Below are 12,428 nucleotides of genomic sequence, written 5' to 3'. Positions count from 1 at the left end.
CAGAGCAAGGGCTGGGGGGGGAGGTGACAGGGGGCTGATGGGGAGGGGAGGTGGCAGGGGACTGGTGGCGGAGAAGGGGGAGGCGGCAGAGGCTGGGGGGAAGGGGGAGGTTGCAGGGGGAAGGGGGCTGAAGGAAGGGGAAGGTGGTGGTGGGGTAGGTGGTGGGGCAGGGTGGGGTAGGCAGAGGTGGGGTGTGGTCATTAGACACCTGCTCTGCACGGGCTCCCTCTTTACCCAAATGAGACAGACCTTTCCTGGAGTCCTTCAAAGTTATCTTGGGCTGGAAAATTGTCTCACCCCATCCTTTCGTGGGTCCTGTCGCTCCAGAATTCGTTTTGAGGCGTGATTTAAAGTTGTTTCGAGGGAATGGGGAGAGAGTCAGGCAACTTGCTGCCTTCTCTCTGCCATCTTGGCTCCACCTCCCCAAGTGTTGAATTGTCATGACTTGAACAGCACTGATTCTAAAAGGTCCTGTTTTCCCTGTGGCAATTAACTAAAATTAAGTTAATCTCTTTTGGAGCAGTAAGTGTCTTTTAACTACCGCTAGTGGTCAGTACTTCCACTGGCTCCCCTTTAAGATCAAGGGAGTTGGTGAAGTGACTTCCCACAAGTCTTATAGCTAGTACACAAACCAGGTCTTCCGTCCGAAAACCCATCTATGATGTCTGACGATCTTGTCACTGAACATTCCCTTCTGCCACCCCTAACACGATTCTAATGCTGATTATGACGAAAATAGTGATAATGACAACAACAGAACCATGAGAAATTTGTTATAATCAACAGTTTCCAACTTGCGGTAGTGTCCCATATTTTTCCCCTCAGAGAGATTTAATACAACTAATAGAATTCAATGGACATATCCTTATGGTGTATTTGACTCCATAAAAGATAACTCATGAAATTAGGCAAGAATCTCTGCATTACAGGGCATATAAAAGGAGGAACGACAAAGGCAAGGAAGGTCCCCTGCTCTCTGTCCCTATCCTTCGTTGGCCCTGGCAGTGGGTTTAAGTGTTGGGCATACAATAAGGCTTAAGATACAGTCCCAGACCTAAAGACATTTACAGTCTAATTGGGAAGGTAGATCATATACATATAAAGCTAGAAAACACTAGAAAGTAAAAGGTGCTAAGTGTCCAGTGAATGTCAGAGGGAATATGTGACAAGGATATCCTGAGGAGGAAGAAGTCATAGAAGCCTGGGGAGGGCAGGATTTAGATGAGCTGAGAGGAGGAGGTCAATGATTCCAAGAAGGACGGAGATGGTGATGCCTTTGACAAGTCTGGGGAACAAGAGCTGAAGAGCTGAAGATTTGGGTGTGGGAGCAGTAGGGGCTAAGGATGAAGAAGTTACAGGCTAGATTGCTGAAGACCTTGAATCTTCAAGGGGAGGGGGATGGTGGTGAGGTGAACCTGTGTGATGTGTGTCAAGTGTGGGACAGTAATGGATAATGGAGGCCTTATAATCATGAAGATCTGGGTTCAAAACCTGTCTCAGGCACTTATAAGCTGTGTGTTAACCTCTCTCCATCTCAGTTTTCTCATCTGTGAAATGGAAATAATAGCACCTATTAGACAGGGTTGTTTTGAGGATAAAATAGTAAAATAATGAAGTGCTTTCCTCTCTCTCTCTCTCTCTCTCTCTCTCTCTCTCTCTCTCTCTCTCTCTCTCTCTCTCCCTCTCTCTCTCTCTCTCCTCCCTCCACTCACACATATATGAAAAATATATAGATATATACATATACATCCACATCGAGTACATGTGTATATATATATACACTCATACACACATATACATTAACTGTTGTTACTATTCTGGCAGTAGAATGCAGGAAGGATTAGAAAGGGGAAAGACTGAAGGTAGGAGATCAGTTAGGAGGCGTCTTCTCCAGGAGTGAGGTGACGGTGGCCTGAAGTGGAAGGCATTGGTTGCCAGCTTAAGGGGTTTGAACCTTATCTTGTAAGCCAGAGGGAACTCTTGAAGATCTCTTATTCTCACCCTAGCTATAGAACAAGGCAGAGACATCCCTGGGGGTTCTTTTCTAGGAAGGGGGAACTTCGATGAGGAGAAATGTCATCTAGTGTTTCTTAATCTGAGGTGACAGGTACCCACCGATTCCTTCCCCCACCTCATATTTCCTTCTTCCTCCTTACTTTCCCTATTTTACTTTTGGAAAACTAGTTCTCTGAGGGCAAAGAGCCTCGAGAAAACTTTTCTACTTTAAACACGTGCACTTTGTGATTATTGGTAAAAGCAAAGGACACAGAACTTACCAAGTGGTTTATTGCAGAATTTGCATTTTGCCACACGTTGATGACCGTCTTCTCATCTGCTTCATATTTGAGTTCGACGGCCTCTATGCAGTAATCAGTCCTGCCTCTTTTCAGGGATACTTTACTTTTGGGCTTGTTTATTATTCCATCAGGAGAGGCAACTCTCCGGGGAACTACAGGGATTCTTTGTCAATAGAAAAGAAGATTGCTTAGCTTTGATTCTAAACTTACATTTTCATGACTAGATGTTCTTTGACTTTAGCTACCACACTTTAATATTTTCTCTTTTGAGTCTAAGTCTCTCTATTTCACCCAGACTGAAAGTACAAATGTTACTCACAGACTGACTCCAATATTGATCACTTTTGATACACTCCATTTTTCTTGCTTGGGCTGGTTCACCCCTCCTCAGGTCTCCTGCTGGTCCTCCACATTGAGGGTTTGCCGTATTGGAAGCTGGACTAAGTGTGGACACCAAATTGATTGGCTTTATCCCTGATATAGCTTAGAATGCCTAAACTCGGGGAATGCTTTATCCCTGATAACAGCTTAGAATGCCTAAACACGGGGAATGCTCCAGTCTCAGCTTCTTGAACAGCAGAGACTAAAGGCACATGTTTTAACCTCGATTAAAAAAAAATCCTGGTAGAAGAATCTTGAAGTGGCAAGATGTTCACAAAAGGCCAGAGATACATTTTTCTAGGCTAATCTCATTAATGCCAGGAAACAAAATTAACCCTATTAGTATTTCAAAGAAGCAATAGGAGCTTTTATCAAGCAATAGCTTCTGTGAGGAAAAACTTCATGCATTTTGGAAATTTTATCAGTGTAGACAGACATTCCCCCCATCGGGAACCAATCAGATTTCTTTAGAAGCTGAGTTAGTGTATCCCTGCATGTACTTAGGACACTTTATAGTCTGTGAGAGAGGAGGAAATCAAGGAGCTGAGAAAGAGAGATACTTTGAATATGGAAGACAATGTACAAAGAAAGGAATTTGGTATAAATCTACCCATGAAAAGAAAGCAAATTAAGAAAAGTAAAATGTAAGTTTTGGATAATGTTCAATCTATCCACGCTGGTTACAATCCAGAGGGTTAATTCAGTCAAGGCCGAAGATGTCAAGTCAATTGTTGACTATTGCTTCAATTCAACATATAATTATTGAATAATTTCAGTGGTGATGGGGGAGAGTGGTAATGTTAGTAAATTAAATTAATTGAAATTATATATAATAAAACCAATAATTTGGCTTTCAAAGATGTTTTTATACTTCGATTTGTCTAGTGGAGAAGATTGCTGGACTAGTAATCAGGATATCCGGTTCAAGACTGGTTCTGCTACTAACTAGTTATAAGGCCGTATGCAACTGACTTTACCTCTTTGGGTCTCAGTTTCCTTAACTATTAAATAAGAGGATCAGGGAAAATGATATCTAAATTTCCTACTAACCCTGCGATTTTGTGATTATGAATATAGAGTGTGATAGAGGTTGATAGAGAATAAATGTCTTTTAATTCATCCTTTCACATAGGTCTCTTTGCTATTTTGAGCAGTAATAACCAAATCATGAAGCCATCATGGAAAGGTCTGACTAAAGGGAAAGTGGAAAAACTCTCCAGCATTCTCATTTGGCCTGACTTTCCAGTCAGAAATGATAATGAATTGTGTCATTTTTTAACTGATAAATGAGTGTCTCAAAGTTGGCCTCTGGATGAGCTTGGTGGTTTATATCTACCTTAAAAGGGAAATAACTGTTTGGGTTTTCATAACTGTTCAGAGATGAAGCTGAACTAAAAAGTGTCTCTACTTCTTAGACAAATCTAAAACGAATCTATGCCATCTACACTGGCCTTCTCGCTCTTCCGTGCTCCATCTCCCATCTGCATGCCTTTGCCTTCCCCACCCCTCATTCCTGGGCCGCTCTGCCTTCTGCCTTTCCAGGCTTCCTGTGAGCTGCAACTTAAGCCTCACCTTCTGCCAAAGGCCTCCTCAGAGATGACCTGCATATATCTTATTTGTACATGATTGTTTGCATGTTGTCTCCCCCCATTAGAATGTAAGCCACTTGAAGGGAGCGGCTGCTTTTGCTTTTCTTTGTATTCTAAGCACTCAGCACAGTGCCTGACACATAGCGAACGCTTGTTGGCTGACTATTGCCTCTATGGCTATGCAAGCTCATCAGTGATTACTTTTGGAGAAGTATTATATCCCCTTCTTCCTCTTCTTCGTCTAGCTCAGTAACTCTGAAAAAAGAGACAGGAGGCAGGACATTTTGTGTTTCTTCTTTCCCTCCTCTAAATCGTGGGAATTATATATAATTTTGAGGCTATCCTTTCACAGATTAAAAATTAATACCCAATGTTTATATATTACTTTTAAACATAATTTAACTCCCTCCTTTTCTCTCACTTAATTTCCATAGTTTAATATTTTTTCCAGATCGATTTAATGGTTTTCACATTTCAATCTGTTATTTATAAACAATAACTAATAGAATACACATGTATAATATAATTAACATATAATAACACTAATATGATATGTTATATGATAAAACTAATATAATTCTATGGTGTTTATATGGTAATTTAATGACTTTTAAAGAATTGTACATAAATTATCTCTCATTTGATCCTCCAAACCCTGCGAAATAAGTGATTGTTTTCTCCCCACTTTACTAATAAGAAACTGAGGCCAAGAGATGTTAAGTGATTTGTCCCTTGATTACTTGGTTTATTAGCATTTGAGGAAGGATTTGAACCTAGATTTTCCTGACTGCTGAGTCCTGTGCTCTATATACTTGTTGCCTCTTGAAATTTCCTTTATAGTCATTTTATTTTTTTCCCAGTGTGTTGAGGTCTTTTCATGGCTTTCTTTGGGGGGAGGTGAAGGAGGTTGGTCTATAAAACTCAAGTATTCACAAGCTGTTTTGTATTTTTTTTAGTTTGAATGTTGTTTCCTTTCCACATATATCATTCGCTTACTACAGCTAGTGAGGCTGTTAGAGGCCTAATAGAACCCATCCAATAGCCTCTTACCAGATCCAGTAATCTGTTCAGACAAAATACATATACAACACACTTAGTCTTTCTAATCCTGTTTTCTTAACTATAAGAGGGGGATAATAATGCCTACTGTTTTCACTAAAATGTAGAGCTCATACAGATAGTAATTTATAAAGGACTGGAATTTCTTATAAAAGGTATCTCAATGTAGTGTAAAAGTACACAGTTTGAAAAACTACATCAAAACACCATAATCTTACTTGGAATAGATTTTAGGCACATCAGCGTCTTCAAGATTTACCAGCGGGACCCGAGTGCTTCCACGTCTAGTAATTTCCATGGGGATTTTGCCTTCTATTCCCCTATAGTAATCTTGAAGAAGTCTTTTCGTGTCTTGGAAACGGTTAAGTTCCACCTTCGAAAGCAAACATCCAGGTTAACATATTAAGAAAGAATGAGACAGCTACATTCTTTTTTCCCCATCACCATATGAATTATGACAAGGATTTTCTAGAAGTATAGGGGTATACAGGGTATAAAGTAATCAACCAACTTTGCAACCTCTGGCCCTGATGCAACATATTTCCTCATCTTAAAAAAAGAACATTCCTGCTAAGTTTTTGAAATTGAATAAATAGAGCAGTATCTGTACTATGTAGAGTTGACTATTATTTCTAGCATTTTGGGGTCCTCCTAGATCACTCGGTCAAGTATTAGATCAACATTTATGGAATACTGTACTAGGCGCTGATTCACACATCCCTAAATATTGTTCATGAGAACCCAGGATGTGGGGCCACTGGCAAGGTAGTTTCATTCATAAGCAAAGCTTCATGAAATGGCACCTGCCCATTCACTGATAGCAGATAGTTTAAGAGTCAGAGATAGAATATTGGTTATTGTCTTCATGAATAACCTGCACCAGTACTGAGTACAGACCATACCTGGGTTGGGTGTGTTGGAGCAGGACCTCATGATCCAAAAAGACACCATGACTACATCTGTAGGTGACTTGGGGTTTATGTTCTCTGTCCATGGTAATGAGTGTAAAGTGTTCTGCATCCTTTTAATTGCTATATGAATGTCAGTAATGTTGATGACTTCATCGATTTAAGACAAAACTGTCTCCCATGTTCCTTAGGGAAGAAGACTCATTATTTCTATATGTGCTAGGAATTTCTGGTCTTTGGTGTCTGGTCCTATATTAGCACAGTCACTGGCCAATCAACATACCCAGGATGAGTCTTGGCTCAGACTCATGTTGGAGTCTCATTGATTGTATCAAGAACAGATTCAAGTAGAATGGGGAAACAGACCTAGAAGGTACTTAGGGGGATCTAATGAAGTATGTCTATATCTAATCTAGATCTATAGCTTGCTCTCTCTTTCTCTCTCTTCCCACCCCCCCCCCCCCGCCCCCATATAGATCTAAAGATGGACACATAGATAGACTGATTGAGAGATAGGTAAGCAGATAAATGTACTTTAGTAGTGCCCTCAAGGAGCATGCATTCTTGTTGGAGAGAGAGGACATATGCATAAAAAGATAACTAAAAGTTTGCCATTCCACATGCTTCCCTTGAGCTTAAGTGGCATGGTATGATAGGGAGAATAATACCTTCACCACCGGCACCACACTCATGCTGTGGATTACTCAGAGACATTGGCATATTTGTCTCAAGAGATACAGAGAAGCTGATGGCATGTGGAGTAGAATCACTACCGAATCAGCTACAAGTTTAGCTTCTGACTTCTCCCTAGGCTGCAGTATTGAAATGCAAGGGCACACTGGTGCCATGTGACACTGTAACTCCAATGTGAAAGGAGGTAGAATCCCTTTGAACACTATGTACCTTTCCAATGCATCTCTATACCAGTCCTCAAACTACAAATCGTGATGGAGAATATTCCAAATATTTGCTTTCCTATACATACAATATGTAGGATTCGTTCTGTTGCCTTAGGGAATTTTAGAGCTAAAGGGACCCATTGTTCTACAGATAAAGAAACTGAAGCAACATGGGCTAAGATGATGTGTTGAAGATAACGGGGATTAGAATGCAGATCTCCTGACTCCCAGTTGACTCCCAGTCCAAAGAGCTTTCCAATGAGTCACACTTCCTTGGTGCTTGAATTGATTAGTCTAGAGAACTGAAGCTACCAGCCCTACTGAAATCATCTTCAGGAAAACACGATCCAGGAAATCATGCCAATAAAATCCTACCATTTATAGTCAACTACCAAGATCTAGTGAGTATTGTGACAAATGATGACAAGTTTTCTAAAGGACAAAAACAATCGCTTCTGTGTGGAAACTCAGCTGAAGAGAACCAAAGGACGTCTTAATGTCTGCTCTTCTACTGAAAGAAGCACATTTTCAGAATTAGGAAATCTATAGTCTGCTACATAATAGTGAAAGGAGAGATCGTCAAAATTCCACTAAGGTTTTTGTGTGACGTGGAAAAGATTACGTTATATCTTTCTTAGAAGACAATAAAGAGTTTCAGCTTAGACCCCACATAATCAGAGCTTTTGTAGCAATGTAACATAAATAAAGGAAGAAATAAATTTAGTTGCTTTATGCTTATAGGTTTATAGGCTCATAGATTAAGTGTGGGAAGGGACTCCAGTGGTCATTTAGTCTAATTCCTTCATTTTGCAGATAGGGAAACTGAGGACCAGGAAGCTTAAGTGATTCACTCAAAGTCATGAAAATAGAAATAATTATCAGATGTGAATTCAAATTAAAGTGATCATTCACATGTTTATTTTAATATTAGAAGGCATTTTAGGTTGCTTCTTTGGATTTAAAAGCATAAACATGTAAAACCCCACTTCTTATACTTGAAAATAACGTTTGCAAAACGATTGGGAAGAATAAGATTGAGCATTTTTCTATTTCCTTTCAGAGAAAGCCAGTAGAGTTTTTTTTTTCAAGTTTTCCTATGCCTACTAATCTCAAAGTTTAGCAACAAACATTTGCACCTGTCATGCTTTGATTTATTAGACCAACAGAAGTTGAGTCTCCAACTGACAAAACTGTACTCTCCTGGGAACATGCAAAAAACCACATTCACAATAAGCCAAACGAAAATCACTTGCTGTAAAAAGTGTCTGGGACAAATTAGTTATTGATAAGTAACCAAGAATAATACTTTTCAGGGCAGAAGAAATCATTTGGTGGTTATAAAATCTTCAGAACATGCTAAATCCTGTTATATTGTTTGGGGCAGGTATTTCAGAAATTGGGAATTTTTTTCCATTAACCATTTTTATTATTTATTTATTTTAGACTGAGCTTGCTAACGACCCAAAGAATGCAGTGGAATCTTATTATCATCTTGGTTTTGGGTGATAAATCTACTTCCTACCTCAGAGGGGTAACCTTGTTACATCATTTTTCCCTTATTAGAAGGGAAATAATATTGTTACATCAAGTTTTTTTCTCCCTGTCATTGTAGTTATATTTCAGGAATGTGTATCATTTGTGGTATATCTCAATCTGTATTATAATAAGAGTCTTAGAAGTCCAACCTAGGGGTGGGGAACCTGCGGCCTTGAGGCCACATGTGACCTTCTATGTCCTTGGGTGTGGCCTTTTGACTAAGTCCAAGTTTTACAGAACAAATCCTTTTATTAAGGGGATTTGTTCTGTGAAGGTTGGATTCCATAAAACGGTCCCACTTGAGGACCTAGAGGACCATATATGGCCCTGGTCTAACCTTTCACCTAATGCAATGCAGGAATCCTTTCTACCACATCCTTTACAAATGTTTATCCAATTTCTGCCTGGGCAACTTCATTGTCAGAGAACTCACTATGTGGTTAGCATTTTGCTATTTGGTTGAAGAGGGCTATTAGAAAAGTCCTCCTTGTGTTGAGCTAAAACCTACCTTCTCAGACAAAATAATAATGGTTAATATAGACTTGATGTTTAAGATAAATGAAGAGAGAGTCAAGATGGCATTGATCTGTCCCAAATGAACTACATCTTGGGGTACTGAAAGAACTCCTGTGAAGTTTACTCTATCCAGATTAATTACCCAATTCACATAATGGCAGTTATTATCTACCAATTCCTAAAACATTCTCTCTTTTTTCTTGATGAACTAAGTTCCTGGTACAGAGCCTGTCTGTGCCTAAATTCTTGCTCTCATATTAGGGAGCTTGAATGTACATGCTGATATTTCCTCTCTACTCAATTCCTTTGACCTCCACTCCCACTCAGCTCCAAAAATGTTCAACTACCATGATCAAGAAATGAGAAATTCCTTTATGTAATAATAAGCTATCATTCATACTCCCCCTATGCTTTATGCCTTCTAAATCTCTCATATTTGTTGTTTTGCTATTAGAATATGAACTCTTCTAGAGCAGAGATTGTCATCTATTGTTTGTATCCCCAGTACATAGCACAGGACCTTTATCTACAGTAAGCACTTAATAAAGGCCTTTTCATCCATCCATTCATCCATCCATCCATCCATCCATCCATCCATCCATCCATCTATCCATCCATCCATCCATCTATCCATTCCTTTCTTCATCATGATCATTATTTCTAATGCTTCCAGTCTTTAGTACTTTCCCAGGCGATCGCTTTCATTCTGATTATACTATCTTCTTTTTCTTTTCTCAACCTCTCGTACAATCCCCTGTTCTCAATTTCCTTGTCTCCTTGTCCTATCACGGTCATACTTTTCCAAATCCTACCCTGGATTATTTACATCTGACTCCTCTGTTTTTACTCATATACTACTTAAATGGAGCTATAGGAAATTGTTAATAGAAATATTGAAACATTAAGAATGCTATTAATTAATAACAATTTATAACTATTCATAGAAATATTGGAAAAATAGTCATAGTAACCCCTAGGTAATCCTAGGGAGGTGATAGTGTGCTCAGTCCTGGTCAGACTACATCTTGAATGTTGTGTTCAGTTTTGAGTTTTAAACTTTAGGAATGACAATTATAAGCTGAAGAATATGCAATGTAGGCAACATGACTAGGGAAGGGCTTAGGGATGATGCCCTTGAATGAAGACTGATTGAAAGAAATCAAGTGATCAATAGGTGTGTATTAAGTGCCTGAAATTTGTTATATACTGTACTATGCCCTGGGCATACAAGTAAGAAAATGAAACAGTTCCTATAGAGGAGACAACACGCGTATAAATAAGTGTAATGGGACTTTGTGCATTCCCATGTCACTCCCACTCATGTGGGAGACACCAAGGACTTGCTTCTGGGAAAAGACATGGAAGTGGGAGCAGGCTCTTTCCAGTGCCTGACTAGCAGGAAGTCTGTGTCTATAAATTTATCTGGCAGAGGCAGAGTTGCTCTGTCTTTCTGGTTGCATACAGGGTTGAAGGTCTTAAAGGCTGAAGGTTCTATGGCACCAGAGATAGGCTTGGAATTTTGGTCTGTTTCATTTGTTTTTTTGGTTTTAGGTGCAAGGTGGTGAAATCCCTAGTTCCTGGAGCTTGAGCCATGGCAATCATGAATCCAGAATTCCAGCCAGGGTATTGCTGCCAACCCAAAAGGAAGGGAATGTTTATATGTTTGTTCTTGCTATACCTTTGAAGTAAATATTCCTTTGTAAAAATCGAATCTGACCATTAAGTGGTTGAATGGTATTGCGGACCCCTTAAGATTGAGGAAATGCAATCAGTGGTGGCTTGGGTCAATGGCAGAGACTAGTCACATTCAACTCCCTTGGGGGTACCAAAAAACTCTTGAGGACAGGGGATCTACCATACCTCATGTCCATGGAAGCTATGTTCTTACCACTGGTATATACTATATCATGCTGTTCCTTGGTTTATGTTAGGGTGGGGTTGTGACTTGAAAGGCTGGTGCATAGGACAGCATCACGCAACACCGCCTCAGATAGCCATTTTGCGGTTTCTCCCCAGGTGTCTAAGCAATGTAAGGCTGTAAGTAGTCATTTGGGAACATATTTGAAATTTTGTATTGTTATTGCTAATCATAATCATTAAATAAAGCTTACTCTGTTGGTAAGTCAGAATGAATGTTCAAGAGAAACAGTGCTAGCAGTATTAGTTCTCAGAAGACCAGCCTGTGAGCTCCTTGAGGGCAGGGACTGTCTTTTACGTCTTTTCGTACCCTCTGTGTTTAGCTCAGCGCCTGGCACATAGTAGATGCTTAATAAATTGCGTTAATTGAATAGCAGGTACATTAATAAATGACTCATACTAAGATTAGCTGTCTTACCAGGACAATAATGGCAGGAGGAGGAAAGGCCTATGATAACTGTGCTGTAATGACCTGACCTGTCATACCTGCATCAAAGAAAAGAAATGGTTCATGAGGATTCCAAGATGGTCTTGTAGCCAGGATTCATCAATGATGTCAGCACGTTCTTGTTCTGCCTCTTCCTTTCGAGTATCACATATGTCCCATAAGCGGTCTCTTAAATCCTAAATAGAAAAAAAGGATTTCACTTTTTAGATGCACAACCTAAATTATCCCAATTCAAAGAAGGAATTTTGAAGAAGGACTAGGTGTGAGGCAGCTATGTGGCTCAGTGGGTGGATAGAGCACCAGCCCTAAAGTTGAGGAGGACCTGAGTTCAAATCCTACCTCAGACATTTACTAGCTGTGTGACCCTAGGCAAGTCACTTAACTTTGATTGCCTCAAAAAAAAAGGGAAAAGAAAAAGGAACAAAACATAGCTGGCCCATAGAGTAAAAGGGAGTGGTGTGTAATAAGGTTGAAAGGGTAGGCTGGGGCCAGGTTGTAAAGATGAGTAAATGCCAGACACAGGAACTGAGGCATTATCTCAGAAGTGATTGGGATCTACCGGACTTTATTCAGTAAGGGAATGACACAGTCAGACCTGCACTTAAGGAACTGTGCAAAGGCCGTTTAGGAGGCTATTTTAATAGTCCCGGTAAGAGGTGATAAGATCCTGGGTTAAAGTGATGGCTGTTTGAATGGAGAGCAGTGGAGGCAGAAAAGACAAAATGTGGCAACTGATCTGGTATGTAATTTAGGATGAAGAGTCAAGTTTAAAAATGAGATTTCAAAACCATGTGATCAGAAGGGTCATGGTGGACTCAACACAAATAGGGAAGCTCAGAGAAAGAAAGGATTTTGGGGAGAAGCGAATTAGCTCCGTG

At 39.8% G+C, this 12,428-nt stretch overlaps 1 protein-coding gene across 1 annotated transcript in view; it reads right to left on the bottom strand.

The window, feature by feature from the left end:
* The window catches only part of SPEF2 (sperm flagellar 2), a 212,752-nt gene that overhangs the window by 38,718 nt on the left and 161,606 nt on the right, over positions 1 to 12,428 (bottom strand). Inside the window, exons 22-24 of the mRNA XM_036746413.1 lie at positions 11,589 to 11,726; positions 5,545 to 5,699; positions 2,277 to 2,460 (exon numbers count right to left, since the gene is read on the bottom strand). Coding sequence (XP_036602308.1) covers positions 2,277 to 2,460; positions 5,545 to 5,699; positions 11,589 to 11,726 — 477 coding nt within the window. The remainder of the gene's footprint in view (positions 1 to 2,276; positions 2,461 to 5,544; positions 5,700 to 11,588; positions 11,727 to 12,428) is intronic.

Source organism: Trichosurus vulpecula, chromosome 1, assembly GCF_011100635.1.
Source record: "Trichosurus vulpecula isolate mTriVul1 chromosome 1, mTriVul1.pri, whole genome shotgun sequence".
Lineage (NCBI taxonomy): Eukaryota > Metazoa > Chordata > Mammalia > Diprotodontia > Phalangeridae > Trichosurus > Trichosurus vulpecula.
This window is presented reverse-complemented; position numbering and strand designations above follow the sequence as displayed.